Source organism: Anser brachyrhynchus (assembly GCF_964034855.1).
Source record: "Anser brachyrhynchus genome assembly, chromosome: 4".
Lineage (NCBI taxonomy): Eukaryota > Metazoa > Chordata > Aves > Anseriformes > Anatidae > Anser > Anser brachyrhynchus.
Genome location: NC_137698.1, coordinates 67936827 through 67955420, shown reverse-complemented (window position 1 = coordinate 67955420; position 18594 = coordinate 67936827). Strand labels below are relative to the sequence as shown.

Genomic DNA, 18594 nt, shown 5'->3' with positions numbered 1-18594 from the left:
GCACGTGATGCACTCATATTGGATTTTTCTCTTGCAGATTGTGGAGGCTGTGGTTCAGAAATAAAAAATGGGCAGTCATTGGTTGCCTTGGACAAACACTGGCATTTGGGCTGTTTTAAGTGCAATACATGCGGCAAGCTACTGAATGCAGAGTACATCAGCAAGTAAGTTGAGTGGGAGAGCTCAGAGCATTTTCCCTTGTTTTCAGCAGTCCAACGATAGCAAACGATTCATTCAATGTTGCATATCCTTTAGTTTGTGTTTATCAGTGGTTTTAGAGGTATTAAAGATTAGCAATCATTATCTATGGTAAAAGCAAAAAAAAAAAAAAAAAAATCAAGTAGAAGTAGAATTTGTCCATTTACCTGGTATGGGACTTACCAAAGCAGCTATACTAAAGGAAGGCAATGGGTGGAGTATGCTTCAAAGCCGTGCTATTCTATGCATTCTGTGCAGTGCTGCAATGTGAATAATGTTTCCATGTGTTTCACGTAAGCAAAAACATTCTCTAAATGTTCATTAAAGAGGTATGTATCAGACTTTTTGCACTACTACAGACCCTCATGCTGTCAGACTTGGACTGAATTTGATGACAGCAGTGAGAGTCAGCACAAAGCACAGACACAGACAAAGTCTCATGTCAGCACTCGTATCAGTCTGATGAGATACAGGGCTTTCACTGGCCAACGCAACTGGGATTAATTTCTCCTTTGGAGAAGTGTGTTGATACGATGAAATTTTCCTAAACAGCTAACAACCACCAGCGCCCAGAGATTCACAGATGATGGGATTTCACAGCCAATGTCCCACTGGCTTTCAACAATTTTCTGGGTTTAGATTAATACAAGTTAATTTTACAGAATGAACCAGAGACTGAGAAAAAAATATTTTTAAAAAGGGTGTTCTTAAACATGGTTTGCATTATCTCAAATCCTATGTTATTCAGCTGTATTTTGGTACATTTTGTTTGTTTGTTTTTGATTTTTTGTGGTTTTTTTTTTGCTTGCTATTTGTTAAGGAAAAAAAAGTGTTTTAAATATATAGTTACTGTGAAATCCTCTCTTTAAAAAAAGCTAAATGCCAAACAAAACTGAAGAAACATCCTTTCTTCAAACAATTCAATTAATTATTGTGGTAACTTATAGGTTAGTCTCTAACATTCCAGTTCATATGCTATAAAATTAATACTTATTTTTCTCCAAGGAAAAGTCCAGTAAAACTGTGCCTCTGCTAATAAATCTATCTGATCATTGGCTCTTTTAGCATATAATGCACTAAACACATTTAACTATGTTTAATTTGCATTTCACACAGGAGAACAGTCTCCAGTTTCTTCTAAAGCATTTTTTTTTCATTCAGTTGTTTAGTGATCTAAATGTAAAATTTTGAAAAATTGTGATATAAATGCAGAATTAACAGATAGGTTAATTTCAGAGAAATAGGCCAGGTTCCCTGATTCCAACTTTTTAGGAAAAAAACAGCTAAGACTCCCATTCTTCATACTTTTAAATTGTAATTGTTAGCATATTTTAGCTGTACAATCCCCCAGAATACCTGTAAGCCTATTTAAAGCTCTGTGTTGCCTGTCCTTCTTCCCTAGAGATGGCATTCCATATTGCGAAACAGACTATCATGCAAAGTTTGGTATCAGATGTGACAATTGTGAAAAGTATATCACAGGAAGAGTGCTCGAGGTAAGGAGAACCTGTCACTTGAACAAATCTCAAAGTATGCAAAGAGACTTGCTCATTTCCACATATTCCTATGCTCACAAATGAGTGTTAATGCAACGATTTAATGTTATTTTTATGAAATACTAGGAATTACTTCTATAATTGTTTCCTGTTTCATCTTTTAATGATTTGATAATGCGCACCCTAAATAGATGTTTGTGGTACTGAAGAACATTCAGGTAGCAGAAGTGGGATGTGAATGGGTTATCAGGCAAATTTTAATACTTACGCTAAATTCCTTTGTAAATTCTGCTCTTTGATTCTGTTTGACATTCTCCAGAGTTATGATGAAGACGGTGAAAAACTAGAATGAGTTTTATTTTTGAGCAAAGTTTACAAAATTTATCTTTGCACCCAGAAATGAGCTATGCTGCAGGGTTTGTTGTTGGGAGGTTTTGTTTGTTTGTTTTGAGCAAGGAGATTGTTTATTCTAAGTGCATGTTTATGCTTTAGCCAAAAGAGATTTCCATGTAAGTGACCAAAGGTTAGAAGTTAATAAATTTCTTTGATTCAAATAGAATTTTGCCCTGGATCCAAGTGTGTGGTGATCCAATCAATGTTATCCTTTATCTACTTTTTATATCTGCCCTTTCCCTGTACCTTGCCTTAGAAGTACTGGAATTAGTAAGAGGTTCCCCAGATCTCTGCTTCCTTCTTTTCATCAGCTCAGAGAACCTGGAGAAGTCCCAATGGACATCCGCCAGAGAAATAGCTGCTAGTCATACAGACTTAATTATCCAAATGGTAGACGATAATAGCTGTGGAAGGAATTGAGAGGCAAGTGGAAGGAAACAATGAGTCTGTACTTGTTGGCATAATGTGTTATTGGGGTTAGTGCATGGGAAATATTTCAAATTATTATTGTCAAATGTTTTATAGACATCCCAGAAAACAGACTTCTAATAACATCTGTACAAAAATATTATTTTTATTTGGTAGAATTTTACCCACAGTTTGGTTAACTGGTTAATAACATGTGGTGCGATGTGCTTAAGAACTGGGTCCTTACTATCTCTCTGGATGAAGAAAAAAACAGTTATAAAGAAGGCCTGTGTAGTAACAGAGCTCAGTTTGCTTTATGGAGTCTGGGGGCATGTACATCTCTATCCATTTCTTGTAATTACTTGGTGAGAGTGTATTGAGCAGCACAAGAATTCCTTGTTTTTGTTGCAGATGGACCACAATAAACTTGAGAAAAGATAATTCTTTAAAGGCATTGTAGGAGTTTTACCATCACCGATCGATTGACTTTTGGTTAGTGCATGCATGACCTCCCTTCCCCTGTCCTCCCTGCCTACCCCCTGTAATGTGGCTCTGATGAAAAAGCTGTAGCATCGATACTCTTATTATTTTGGTACTTGTGCAGGTTGGGAGCGACTTTGATTGAAGTCTGTAGGATTTAACTGTGGATGAAAATATCAGCTCTGATTCTGAAAACACTTCTAAGCAGAGGGAGCAGATAAGTAGGAGAGAGGACTTTTGCAATCTGTAAAAGCACAGCAGCAGCAGACTGTCACTTTCAAATAGGAAAGCTAGGATGAAGTTAGTATGAAATAGGCAATGGATTAGAACAGGTACATTGATATTCAGCAACTGGAGGTTTGTTTTAACAGTCTGGAAACTGGACTGTCCTGTGTCCTAGCATTTTGCTGCCATGATAATTCCAGCTGTGCATCTTGAACTCTCCCAAACCTGCTCATTTCCTCTCAAATATCTCTAGTGTTTTTCCTTTACATTTCCACCACGTTTACATGGGCAAGAGATGATAGATAATGTGATACCTACATGGTGATCAGTCCACTGGCTGGAGAGTTACCACTGGTGCCTCCCCCTGATTTGACTCTCAGCCCTTTACCAACCTGTGATTTCCACCAGCCTTTGGAGCTCTTTGAGGGATCTCACAAAATTCCCATTGAGTTCTTGTGTCAGCAGTGGAGAACAGCCAGATAAGGAGGTAGTGCACACACCTTATTTCATGAGGAAGAGAGATTAAAAGTCGTGACTTAAACAAGCAAATTTGAAAGAACATGGAGACTACATCCATCGCTAACACAGTTGTCATTTGTTGTTTGCCTGTAGTAGACAGATTTATTCAGAAGGCTTGAAGTTGGGGCTGATCTCTTCAGTCTGTCTGGTACCAAGCTCAGGGTGTGTTTGTCACTGGCCAGCTTGTTGGGACATTTGTGTACCTCCTGGTCAGGAAGACAGATAAAGGAAAAAAGAAACAAAAGAAAAAAAAAAAAAAAAAAAGTAGCTGTGGCTGCTTTTCATTGTATGAGGTTTTGGATAGAATTGTGTGGAATCCTGAAACATTTTTCAGTATTTCTTTTTGTGGTCTTGAATATAATCTGGAGATACACAGAAATAATAGGGCAAATTACTGTTAAAAGAGAGGAAGAAATCTTGACAGTGATACTGTCTAAAAGTATCTAAAAGTATCCTAAATACTTTTTAGTATTTAGGAATAGTCCTCCGGGGAGCTGCTGGAAGCTATCATTTAGATCATATTAAAACTAGATTGGACAAGGCATTGGAAAATCTACGTTAGGGAACAATCCTGCGATGACAAAGGGTGGGACTATATGACCTAATAGGATTTTTTCCATCTCTGATTTCTGTGATAATGTCAGGAGGACAGCTGCTTCCACAATTATTCTGTGTCCAGATTTTATAATACTGTCTCCCTTTCCAACACTTGTTCATTTTAAGTGTTTATTCAGCAGAAGAGGAAGGGAGAGTCAACTAGTGTGAATTACTGATAACTTATTAAAAATATGGCTGTTTTTGTAGGTTGGCAGCCAAATACAACGATGATTTAGTTATTTAAATTCTTTCTTCAGCCCATTTTCTGAGGGCCAGATCCATTTCATGTAGTAAATAGGCTTAAATGCAGGATAGCATAATTCCTTTCTTGTGCCTTCTTCCTCTTTAGTCCACCTTGTCTTGCCCTCAGCCTCCCAGGGAACTTGTCCTGAAAAAGACACAAAAGGGGCCAAGCAAATGATTTATGGAGACCATAAATTATTCTATTGCTTTAAATAGCAACAATTTTGCTGTTATTTCTACAAAAACCCTTCTCACCAGTGATAGTATCGATAAGGTTTGATTTGCTCATGAAAGCCTAAAGAGCACTGTTTAACGCAACATCAGCCCTGTCCTGCTTTCTCCTCTGAACATATATATTGATAAACCTCCCATCTAAAATGGGCAGGAAGAGGTGGCTGGAGTTTGCTTTATAGTTTGACTTAAACTGCGATGTATCTGAGAGACTTTAGGGAAAAGAAGGCTTTATTCTTTGTGCTATAGCTATCACACATAGCATGTGCCTATGTTGCAGCTCTGTTCCCCATCCAGCAACAGTGGACACCATGCGATAGCACAGAAAATAAACACGTTTTAAAATAATAAGCTGTTGATTTTTTTTATAACCATTCATTTCCCTTTTGTTGTGTTGCAATCTATTCCTCTTCATTTGGCACTAAAAACGTTTCTCTCTTTTTTTTTTTAATATCACAAGCAGTTACTTATTAATTAAAGTCTCAACTTGTGCTAATAAGCATATCATAAAAATAGACAAAATAAGTGTAATTGCTTTGTTATGAAAATAAATATACTGTATTTCACAAGGTAATCCAAATGCTAGTACAAACTCTTTTCAGTCCAAAGAATGCTTTCCATTTATTTAGTGAGCTTTTATTGATCTCCTTGTTGTGTTTTGCTCAGAGGGAACAGAGGTGGGTTCGCTACCTCCCAGTCCTTCCCACAGGACAACCTGTGCAGAGGCTTGGAAGGCTGATGCGGTGTGTAGAGGTACTGTGTGGCAACCAGCAACTTCTGGTCCTCTTCTGGGAATTGTGGCTGGGTTTCCTTAACCTGTGATAATTAGAAACTTTATCTGAATTCCAGCACCTTTCTATTTGTATGTGGTCAGTCTACAGTTGCTAATTCTGATAAAGATTGGTTTTTAGCTTTTTTGATCTTCTTCATTTTAATTGATGAAGTCTAAGGAAAATTTATAGAGAACGGTCTTAGTTCCTACCAACTTTTGTTTGCTAAAATGAACAAGCCAAATTCTTCTCTGCTTATAAACCAAGCTCCAGGCTCATGTTGTGATGCTGGTAGACTTTCTCAGTGCCCACTGCCAGCTGAAATCACCATCTCTCAGCATGGATGGACATTGTACTCCAGATGATGTCTCACCACTACCTTGTGCAGTGATAGTAACTCTTTTCACTGTTTCTAAAGGAAGTGCCTTCCCTGGAACATCTCACACTGAATGTGGTGCCTGTATTTTTATTTATTTATTTATTATTTTTTTCCATGGCTTTGTTACTACTGACAGCCCATAGTAAGATATAACTTGGGGATGTACCTCTTCATCTGCTGTTTCAGCTAATGATTTCCTAGGTTGATAGAGAAAACTTCATATCCAATATTAATCTCCTGGCGATGTTTTGATGGCAAACTCATTGTAGACTGTGAGGAAATCAGGTGTGCTTGCTTAAATAGGCAACTGCAGCAGTTATGGCCAGGCAGAGCTGCGTCTTAGCAGCCTCCATGACCTGTAGTGGTAGCTGATGAACAAGACGATTCTCTGTCACTACTAACTGGTGTTTTGCATTTCATGTGAATAAAAGTTGATGGTGTAAAATGTTGGAGGATATTCTTTGGAAAGGTCTCTTGGGACTTATTTGCATGCAACCTAATTAACCTAATTGCTACTGTAAGCACTGAGGGATATTTTCAGCTCTTGACTAGACTTTTGTCTACAACTGTCCCCTGATTTACAGCTACATGGCTGTGGCATAAACGTGTCCTACATGAACTGGTGATAACAGCCATATCATTTGCTAAACATAAAGGTGGGTCTAACCGCTGTGTCTGACATGGCAGCATGGAAGTCAGTATATGGGGAAGAAAGGGTTAACATTTTGTTGTTCTACATGTATGCTTAAATATGTAGAAAATATAATCAGTATATTTTTTAAATCTATTAATCATAACCGTATGGTGCTTTAAAATGAGGTAACAAATGCAGTAGGCGCTAGACAGGACTGAGACTAGAAATGTCAATTATGTATATGTCAATTAAATGGCAATTATACCTCAGTGGCATATTAATTAAAACATGAATCTTTTTCTTTGTAGTTTGCTTTTTTCTTTCCCCTAGGGTTGAGCTGTTTTTTTTATTCACATTCCCATCCACTTTGTAAATCAATTGCCTTTCCCTTTGCAAAAGTCTCAGTGTAGCAGAGAGACGAGACTAATTCTTTACAGCAGGGTGTACGAATTTCTGCCTGCAGTGTGGAATAATGGTTCATTCTGAAATGTCTGTTCCCCTGCTGTTTCACTAACAACAAAACCTAGCGATGTGTGAAAGGTACTTCAGCAGCTTATAATACAGGCATTAATACTGAAGCACGCAATAAATGTGACTCCGTCTATTTGAACAAAATATTTCCTGTAGCATGGACAGCCTTGAGAAGGTTGTCAGAGCAGCAAAAGGATCTAAGTGTCTGTACTGATCCTCACTTAGAAATTGTTCTGCACGCCAGTTTTCTCCATCACGAGAGAAGAAGGAAAACTGTTGGAAAAGATACATCTAAATAAATCAGCATTAGCTCTTGCCAAAGGAAACCATCAAAGGTAGGAAACATTAACTAGCACTTTCAATGACTAGTGTTTGCTAAGGTGCAAGACATTTTGCAGTTTGAGAACCATCTCTGTTTCGGTGCCAGTTGCATTTGTCAGGAGCTGCTGGTTTGCAAAGGCAGGTTAATCATCAGTGCATTGTATCTGAACTTGACTGGGTGAGATGACCTGGGCTTTTTGCTTTGAAACTGCCATCATTACAATATTACCTACAAGCATATAAATAGCAATGCAAACATTTTTAAGCTTAGTTTTTAGCCTTTTCTGCACCCCAATTACAATGTTTTAGGTTCATTCACCTAATCTGTCTCCCACCCTCATCCTTTCCCTTTTTCAACAGCCTCTTCCCTCCAGAAGGAGATACAGAGCTACTCTTATCTATACTTATTATCCAAACTATTAAAAACTCACAGCTCTTTAGATGTCAAGAAAAACTAGCATCTATTAGAAGGAACTGATTGCAGAATTTTACCCTGTAAGTCATTTTTGGGGGGTTCTTGAGTAAGTGCAAGCAGTGGCATTTCTCAACAGCTTAAGCCTGCTACATTTTTACCAAAGTAAGAGATTCTGAAAACTATTTCTGAATAATACAAATGAGAAGTTCAAAATATGAGGGAAATTGGTTGATATAGAGGTAAAACTTACTATGGTAGATTTTATTTTTTTTCAATTGCATGCTTTCTTTTATTGTAAGAATTCCGGTTGTATGCATGGAAAAGGTCCCTGATAGCATTGCTGTGCAGTTTTGCCCATGTGGGTTTGTGTGTGATAGAGTTCTAGTGCGTAGTTAGACTACAGGCTCATGGTTAGACTCCTGAAAGGCAGGTGAGTGATGTCCACTGCTTTTCATTATGCAAAAATGTAGTATCAGTTCACTGAAACTGCCATAATTAATTAATTACATTAGATTATTAATTAGTTTTGAATATCTCAATCAATTAAGACCATTTTGCATCAAAGCAGTGGCTTCAGTATTCACCCTGTACCTCAGATACAAGCAGCATACAGTATGCCAGTTACAATGCCCTTCTGAGCAGTGTTGCTGTGGTGATGCATTATTATCTAGCACTATTTGCCAGCATTTGAATATTTTGACAGTGTGAAATGTTGCGAATTTTGGACATCTTCAGTTCCTCATCCTATTACTTTGCATAATTTCTCTTATTGCTGTTTCTTTTCTGATTCATGCCTCGGGCACACTGTGGTCAGCTAGACAGCTTCTCTGCTGTGCTCTGTAACACAGCCACGATCCAGCCACCAGCACGCAGCCTCCCTCCAGCTCTATCCTGTAACCATGACAGTGGTGTAGCAATAAGTGCACTTAGTGACAAGTGCCTGTGTTGATAAAGCATCTCCAGTATGCTCTGGCCCATGTGACAGTGGTTCCACATATCTGCTATTAGCAGGAAAGCAGCCTATATGACTTATTTCTTGTATTACTAAGTTTTTTCCTGCTACCAATCTTTGGCTTTTTTTTTTTTTAATTCAAATATCTTTTTCACCCCAAAAAAGGAACTTGTGAATTGTACTTTGACCTAAAAATGTGCGCATGAATCTGAAAGCAACACATTCCTACACCCAGGAAGTACTACTAATGTCAATTCTGTATATGACAGTGGCATTTCTGGTCCCAGCTAAATCTGGGGATCCAAAATATCAGCCCTTACTCAGGCACGTAATGAGAGACAGCTTCTGTCCTCAGAAGTTTGCAGCCTCGATCACCACAACCGACATGAGAAGAGCTGTGCAGGCTTCATTTGATAAATCATCCTGCCTCTCCAGGGCTGTTCAGTGTTGGTTGTGGCTTCATTCTTCCTGTCTGAAATGGGTGGGTGAAATCCACAGCTGCAAAGTTGAAAAGGAAGGGGAATATGTCTGCAAGCCATCTTTCTCCTTCTTTGCTCTCTCCCCCCTGTCAAGGGATGGCAGAAGTGAGAGCCAGCTGCAGCTTGTCTTGGCCCATAAGTGGGTTTGAAGGAGTGGGAGAGGAAAGTTGAAAAGAAACGAAGGAAGTTGTTGAGCAAATGGAAAACAGAAGGCTCTTCCAGTCTCAGTGGGTGGCAAGAAAAAATTGCAAAGCTAAGTAGAAAAAGACAAGAGATCACTCATTGCATAACAAAAGCAACTGAGTGCAAAATTAGTGATTTTTAGGCATGTTTGACCTTCACAAGATCATATACCAAGTTCTGTAGAAAAATTGCTCTGCTGGCCTTTCTCAGCTTTTGCCTGACTGCGGCAGGGATGAAATTGCTCCTGAGTCAGAACTTGTTTGCAGGTGTCACAGAATGAGATTACAGTTATAACAGTGTTTAGCTTTCTCTATTCTTTCTTTTTCTTAATTATTCCCTTTAGTATTTATTTTTATTATTATTATTAACCTCCCCCCCACACCCAAGCATTAGAAACTTCTACTTTAGAGCAGCCAGTCTATAGTAAGTTACTATGACTCTGAGATATATGTCCCTGTTGGTACATTCGATTCTGCATTTTATACCTGGAAGAATAAAAAGTGTGTGGGAGGCAGTAAAAATGACTCAAATGTGGGTGGGAATTCTCAAGGCTCTGCAAAGTACAGGGGGATGAGCCAGAACCAAGACAGTATGAAATAGCTGCACATGTGAGAGAGCTAGAGCTGTAAGTAATGCTGCAGATGCATGTGCTGAACAATTCAAATGACTGTTTATTGGCATCTAATGGGAAGATAAATGAATCCAATAAGGAGAAAGATGAGAAGAATTTATTCAAAACATTACACAACATTTACACTGGTGTAAACCCCATTGAAAACAGTGCACTTGCCCTGGCACACTGTTGAAATGACTCAGTGGTGAGTCAGGTGCACTGTGACTAAGAGAATTAGTAAAAGTTTTCCTCCACATAATTTTCTTTTTGTCTCGTGGCTGTCACATTTTTCTCTCCTCAGCACTGTTGTATAACATAAGCAATTGATATTTCACTGAATATCTCTGCATTGTTAATGTTGCCTGTCCCTTCATACTCAGTAGATGACATGAAAGCTTTTTACTAATTTAACCATTACTGTATGCCCCTGTTACTGTTTAAAGTTTCAGGTTCTTCTGTAGAATATGCAAAGTTCTGACTTTGCTATAAATGTGAATGGAGATTTTATCTGGTTACTCCTAAAGCTGGCAACCCAGCACAGTAATATACTGCGAGCTGCAGTGGTTATCTGATTTTCTGATCATCACCACACTTACTTGATAATGCCCCATAGACTCCAGTTTATAGAGACAGTATAGTCCACATACTGTGCTGCTATGATCGCATGCAATGGCAGAGTTATTAGGGTGTGGCTGCTGAACAAAACTTGATGGCATGGTGCTGTGCACCCTCTCCCTAGTACTCTTGAGATAAAAACAGAACAACAATAATAAGCAATAAAAAGTCCTGATTTCAGACTGGTAGGTGGAATACCTAGGTACGAATGTGTTCTGGGCTAGTTCTGTGCTGTTAGGTCGGTCTGTAATTAAATAATAACTAGTATATTTCTTGGAGCAGGATCTAGAAATTTAGCTCAGCTAGTCGGAACTGCATTTACTTACAGAAATTACACGTTCCTCTATAAATCAATGCAATGACTGGTTGGGTTCATTAACATTAAAAAACTGTATCTCATTTAAAACTTAATTGAATTTCGTAAAGATAAAAATCTGAAGTTCCTTTTTATACCTGTATTTCATTATCAGTTTCCTGTACATTTCTACCACCTGAGGGAAAAAAAAAATAGTTCATTCACATAATAATTTAATTTCCCAGTAAAAACAGTCATTTTAGGAATGAATGAGGAAGTATAAACAAGATGAATTAAATATCAATTAAAGGAGTTTAGCTTTTTAATTTGCGTGTTCTGTAAAAATTCTCAGTGAAGGTAGATATTTCTTAATGCTGAACTTAAAATGATAGATAATGATCTTCCTTTACTGAGTGTTAAGATGTTGCTTTTCTCCCCAGTTCGACTTACATGAATCCATGGAGATAAGTTGAAAACAGTAGTGAATTCGTTTATCAAAGAGCTATATCTTGATTTTATGTTCTAATTCAGTGTGATGTACAACGAAGCACATCTTGATTTATTCTTTCGTCTTGTATTAATATATCTGTGCTTGGAAATACAAATAAGATATCTGGGGTCCTGGTGGACCATCGGCTAAACCGGAGAGCAGTGTGCCCTGACAGCAATTAAGACCAACAGCATACAGAGCAGTTTCAACAGGAGCACCCCCAGTAGACTGAAGATACTCCCTTTCATTCAGCATTTGCTAGACCACATCTAGAATACTGCATTCAGTTCTGTGCCCTCCCATACCAAAAGACACTGAATAGTTGAAATGAGTTCAGTGAAGGGCCACAATGATATTGAGGCCGCACCTTGAGTACTGTGTTCAGTTTTGGGCCCCTCGCTACAGGAAGGACATGGACGTGCTTGAGCGAGTCCAGAGAAGGGCGACCAAGCTGGTGAGGGGTCTGGAGAACAAGTCTTACGAGGAGCGGCTGAGGGAGCTGGGCTTGTTCAGCCTGGAGAAGAGGAGGCTCAGGGGCGACCTTATCGCTCTCTACAGTTACCTTAAAGGAGGCTGTAGAGAGGTGGGGGTTGGTCTATTCTCCTACGTGCCTGGTGACAGCACGAGGGGGAATGGGCGAAAGTTGCGACAGGGGAGTTTTAGGTTGGATGTTAGGAAGTACTTCTTTACCGAAAGGGTTATTAAGCATTGGAACGGGCTGCCCAGAGAGGTGGTGGAGTCACCATCCCTGGAGGTCTTTAAAAGACGTTTAGATGTAGAGCTTAGCGATATGGTTTAGTGGAGTACTTAGTGTTAGGTTGAAGGTTGGACTCGATGATCTTGAGGTCTCTTCCAACCTAGAAATCTGTGATACTGTGATATCTGGGAGTCTGGAGCACACCTCCTGTGAGTTGAGGCTTAGGGAGATGGTTTGTTCAGCCTGGAGAAAAGAGATGACTTGAGGATATGCTTGACCTCAAGCATTCCCATAGCTATGATGAGATCCTCAAGAATGTGGAGACAAGCTCCTTACAGAGGTTCATGGTGGGAGAACGGGAAACAGTTATCGTAAATTGAAAGAGGGGAAGTTCTCACTAGATAAAAAGCAAAAAAATAATAACTTCAAGGATAACTTAGCATTGGAGCAGGCTGCTACTGCTACTGGCTGTACAGTATCCATCCTCGAAGGTGTTCAAAACCTGACTGGACAAATTCTTGAGCAGAAGAGTCTGAATTGAGCATCAACACTGCTTTGAGACGGAGGTTGGATTAGAGGTCTGTTCCAACCTGAATTGTTCAATTATTCTGTGTTGCGCTTCCTGTCTTTAAACTGAATGATGTTTCTGCTATTAGCTGAATTACAAAGCGTAACTGCAGAAGTCTCAGTGACCTTTAATGTAGTCCGCGTTAATGGAAAATATTAAGAAAATTGGAGATGAAGTATAGAAAAGAGAAAAAATTATTTTCTAAGTTAAATTTTAAATTTCTGTCCATCGCTACATTACCTAAATAAACTCCCAATTAAGCAGATAGCAGGTGTCAAGCCGTATGTGTTTAATAAAAGCTTTCGTACTTCTCAGCGTGAGAAGCTACCTGATGCAAAGGTGTTGTTTGTTGGTATTTTTGTGCTTTATTCTGTTTCCCTTTGCTTGAACAGGTGGTTTTTTGGTGATGACCCAACTCTGTAGTAGATTTGTACCATGGAAAAAAGACTGTAATGAAGAATCCTTTATATGAATCTTTTGTTGACTTTGTTTCTGGTTCACACAACTACAACATGCGTCAGCATAACAGTAGGTTCAGTGTTTTGCAGGCTGATTTCCATTATCTTTGCCCAGAATAGGGTGCAATCAGGACCTCATCTGAACATTTTAGAGTATGAGGATGACAGGATTCAGACCTGTATCAGTAGATGAGACTGCCGCAGTCTAACTTTTTTTTTTTCCATTTACATGAGCTCATTACTCCCAGTAGTAAAAGAGGTCAGTTGCTATTGTGAATTTTGATAATGAGATAGATTTTGTTGTTGTTGTTGTTGTTTTAAAGGAGGAATTTCACTGAAAAATTAATTATAAGGACAGCAACCAAGTAGTTACAAGTTTAATTATTTAACACATTAAAAGATTTTGTCTACTTTCTGTCTTTCCTTTACAGACAACTTTACTAAGTCAATAATGCAGTGAGATGGTATGTACTTATGCTTCACTTGTGAGAGAGTCATCAGAAATCTTGAGTCTTCTCTCTGGTACTTAGTTCACTCTTTGAGCTCTAGGCCACTCTGGTTTAGTCCTTCGAGTGTCAATCCACAAGCAGCTATTGCTCATCACCTGCAGTAAAAAAATGACATCTGTCACGCTTCCAACAATGGCACGAGAGGCCAAAATAGCAATGTCATTGTGATAGTTTCAATTACTGTACATACATTCTTTTATATATTTTACCACTTCATCAATTATTGCAGCCATCGCAGAGGTTTTCACTGAGCTGTCTATGATAATGTAATATCTTTTCCCTGAGTGATGACAGCTAATTTAGAACCCAACTTTTAGTAGTTTAGGTTGTTCTTCCTGGTACAAATTATATCGTATGTTTCCCAGGCATGATGTTCATGCTGTTCTCGGTTCCCTACAGACGCTAGGATTACTCCCCTTATTGTCTTCAAATTGTGCTTTAAATTATGTGATTCACACTTATCACATAAAATTTATTTTTTATCTAGTTCAGTCCCTAAAGGTATGGGAAGTAAGTAAACGCAGTTGTACACGCTTTTTTTTTTTCTTTTTCTTTTTTTTTTTTTTTTCAGAGACTTCTACTCCTGTTCCTAGTGAAACTTGGGTTTGGTTGTTGATGTGCTGTGGGACGGACAGTAACTGCAGTGTCCCTCATGTTTTGAGTGGAGAGTGTGGATAGTTGTCAGTGGTCTTTATCCAGTGTGAGAACATTTCTTATGTTGATGCCATCCAGAAAACTGTGCCTACTGCACAGAAGAGAATTACCATAGGATGCATTCCTTCATACCTAAGAAGAACGAAGTAATTCATAACACTTTTTTTCTCAGAGTTTAAGGACTGTTTTGATTCTATCTTTAAATTGCACACCAAGACTTTGACTCAGTGATTGTGGAAAGCTGGTGTAGTCACTTGAAAGGAAATTAAATTTTTGGTACTGTACTGTGTTGCTCAGGACATACTTTGCTGTTCAGGTTTGAGGAAGTATCATTTGCAAATTAATCTTTAAATTGATCTTCATAATAATACTTTCTTCACATCCGAATGCCTGGGCACAAAGACCAGGTGCAGTCTTGAAGGAAATGTAGGATACGGAGAAGGAACTCAAATGGTTAAATGGTTACAGTAAATAGGGTTACATCAGGCTAGCAGCCAGTCGCTAATGGGGTTCTCCAAGGCTCCATTTTAGGGCCAGTTCTCTTCAATGTTTTTATAAATGATTGGACGCAGGACTGAAATGCATACTAAGTAAGTTATGGACCATACTAAATTGGGAGGAGCTGTGGACTCCCTCAAGGGTAGAGAAGCTATGCAGAGAGATCTTGACAAATTAGAGATCTGGGCAGTCAACAACCACATGAAGTTTAAAAAGAGCAAGTGCTGGAATCTACAGCTGGGAAGGGGCAACCCTTAATATATGTATAGACTGAGGGATGAGAGGATGGAGAGCAGTCCCCCAGATCTGGGAGCTCTGGTTGGTGGTAAGTTAAACATAAATCAGCAGTGTGTCCTGGCAGCCAGAAGGGCCAACCGTTACCCCGGGGAGTAACAGGCACAGCACTGCCAGCCGGTCGAGGGAAGGGATTGTCCCACTCTGCCCTGCGCTGGTGCGGCTTCACCTCAAGTACGGTGTGCAGTTTGGGGCACCACTGCATAAAGACATAAAACTATTTGAAAGTATCCAAAGGAGGGCTACAAAGATGGTGAAGGGTCTAGAGGGGAAGGGTGTGATGAGAGGCTGAGGTCCCTTGGTTTGTTCAGCCCAGAGCAGAGCAGGCCGAGGGGAGGCCTCATGGCGGCCTGCAGCTCCCTCACGAGGGGAGCGGAGGGGCAGGCGCTGAGCTCTGCTCTCTGGGGGCAGCGACAGGACCCGAGGGAACGGCATGGAGCTGGGACAGGGGAGGGTCAGGCTGGGTGTTAGGGAAAGGTTCTTCACCCAGAGGGTGGCTGGGCACAGGGACAGGCTCCCCAGGGCAGTGGTCACTGTACCGAGCCTGCCAGAGTTCAAGAAGCGTTTGGACAATGCTCTCAGGCATATGGGCAGATTTTTGTGTGGTCCTGTGCAGAGCCAGCAGTTGGGCACAATGATCCTTGGAGGTCCCTTCCAACTGGGATATTCTATGATTCTATGATAATCTACCACTTGAACAATAAGAGATCTCTCAGAGATTGTTGTTGCTTCATCTGTGCTGTGTGTGTGTAGATATTTTATTAAATAAGCAACACTGAGGCAACAATCTGTCAAACTGATCTTTCAAGCTGTGCAAAGAAGAAACTATATGATTATTTTAGCTGCATTAAACTCCCTCACATCCGTATAACCAAGAAAATGAAAAATAACAAGGCCATCATTACAACTAAATTGAAAACATAAAACAGTTACTGCCCTAAGCTTATAAAATTTCTGAGTTCTGCTGGAACCAATTGCTCATCTATGAGATGAAGCATCTGAAATAGCCTGAAGAGGGACACCAATGAAAGCCTTTTTGGCACGTACCCACATGAGGTTATGGTTTGCATTCAGACCCAACGCACCCAGGTCCCATGGTCTAAATGCAATTCATGGTATCTAATGAGTCTAATTGTATAAACCTATTACGGAATATTATTAGTTAATTCCTGCATGAAGTTTGTAACCTCAGATTTAGTTATCACCTCTCATTTAGAAAGATGGTGTGATGTTTTAAATACTTAGTGATAAAGAGTCTGGCATGTCTTGTGTTATGTGCTTTGGTTAGAAGAGGGGTGTAATAAATTTAGTAAAGGGTGAAGCAAAAAAACAATGTCAGCACTAAGAGTTATATGAAAAGTTTGAGTATGTCCTATTTTAATTCGTAGGTAATGATACAAAATCAACTGGAATTATTCAGATGTGAGCATCAGCAAATGGATCACTGCACCTTTCTTCCCGTATTTTTCTGTTGTATTTTTCATAAAAAGAGGTGTCTCTGACATTCTACAGCTAGTCAGTATTACTTTCTGTACAGAGTGAATTAAAATGATGTATTTGGTTATGTAGTTATAGTTGGGGAGCTATATTTTATTCTGTGATGCATCCAGGTTATATGAGAATGTATTCTGACAGTTTATTTTAGCAAAGTAGTAATTGAACTCCCTTAGGTAGTGTTAGCCTGGGAATTATATCAGCTGTGTCAAAGCAATTGAATTATTGAGGCTATACATTGCATTAGCAATGCTTGTGCGATATGAATCTTCCAGGGGAAATTATATTTCTTTCCAGCTTAATATTATAAATTTAAGTTCATCTGGTGATAGTTAAATACCCTTCTGTGGCTAAACACCAGCATTCATGCAAGCAATTTTAAACCTCTGAGGTTTAAACCCAATACTGATACTTAATGGCATGATAACTTAAGGTGTTGACATAGTAAATAGTGTTCAACTTCCATTCCTTACGTTGCAGAAATCACTCAGCAGTTTGCATAAATGGTATCATAAAAAAGAAAAGTGAACTAGAACAAAGCTGTTTTCAACATGGTAATTCTGATGTGATGCGTTGCTCTTCCTCATTGATGGTTTAAAAAATAGGAACAAGTTTTCAGGTGTGCATGAAGTTTACATTGGTTAAGTCTGAGCAAGTTGGTCTAGTGGAAGGTGTTCCTGCCCATGGCAGGAGGCCTGGAACTACACGATCTTTAAGGCCTCTTCCAACTCAAACCATTCTGTGATTCTGCGTTTCTATGAAGTAGAAACGAGATTTTTTAACCTAAATTATGCTCCCATATTTCAAATTGCAAATGGCAAAATAGCCCCCAGACCCAGATTATGTTCTTCAGCATAAAAACCTCTGGAGGCTTTGGCATTCGTTCATTGAAAAAGATTGATAAGCCATCCCTGTAGTAATAGTGTAAAATTTCTAGATTAACAGAAGGTGTAATACTTTGAGAGCATATTTACATGGTGAAGATAGTGGGACAATACTTGATAGTAATTTGTTAAATGTACACAGAATTCTAATAGCCCTTTCAATCATCTCCAGGTTAACAGGCTCTGAAATATTCAACATAAACTAAATTTTCATATTTTTAACTCAAGGAGAACTTCTGTTGGAGTCAGACTCAGCTTTAGAATTACTTGGTCTCTCTCTCTCTTTTTTTTTTTTTTTTCATAATGGAAGCCACATTGACCTCAAACCCAAAACCATGAGCCATTCTGTTGCACGCAGAATAATGCAGGGTGAAAGACGGAGAAGATGACAAGATTTGGCTTTTGGTTCCATAGGGGTTTTGAAGAGCAAGGGCTGCTGGGAGCACATACAAGAGCTGGCTTTGGGTTGTGGAACCTAACACGGATCTGTTATACATAGGGACCACATGAGTTGTGGGTGAGAACTGTGCGTTAGACGGTTGTATACCTGAAAGGAGGGTGTAGTGGGGACAAAGCAAGGCTATTTTCATTGGTGCTTGGTGCTAGGACATGAAGCAATGGGCACAAACAGGAACACAAGAGGTTCCCTCTAAACATCAGAAAGTGTTTGTTTTCTGTGCAGGTGACCGAGCACTGGCATGAGGTGCGCATAGAGTTTGTGGAATCTCCCTGTTTGGAGATATTCAAAAGCTACCTGGACACACGATTGAGCAACCTGCTCTAGGTGACCATGCTTGAGCACAAGAGCTGGACCAGTTGACCTTCAGAGGTCTCTTCCAACCTAAAAAATTCTATTGTTACATGTATGTGTATACACAGCAGTGCAGGGAGAATATTTCACACTTCATTGTTTTAACATTTCTGTTTTGTGAGTGTCATCTGAAAGATGGTTCAGGAGGTACATTTGGCGAGATGGGGGAGCAAGGGATGTCACTTGCCCACTTTGCTTACTCAGAAGAGCACAACTCCCTGGATGCTATTTTTGTCACTGGCTCATTGCCTTGTGTTGCTGCTGTCCTTGCCAACAGGAACCAGAGCTAACAAGTTTGCCCACAGTTGACCACAGAACTG

The 18594-nt window shown here is 39.4% G+C and overlaps 1 protein-coding gene across 34 annotated transcripts in view; it reads left to right on the top strand.

Moving 5' to 3' along the window:
* The window catches only part of ABLIM2 (actin binding LIM protein family member 2), a 142390-nt gene that overhangs the window by 66522 nt on the left and 57274 nt on the right, over window positions 1-18594 (top strand). For all 34 annotated transcript variants that reach the window (XR_013951267.1, XR_013951268.1, XR_013951269.1 and 31 more), the window contains exons 5-6: window positions 38-164; window positions 1601-1694. Coding sequence is in view for 24 of the 34 variants with exons in the window: in XM_080592031.1 (XP_080448157.1) it covers window positions 38-164; window positions 1601-1694 (221 nt within the window). In the remaining 10 variants the exon portion in view is untranslated. The remainder of the gene's footprint in view (window positions 1-37; window positions 165-1600; window positions 1695-18594) is intronic.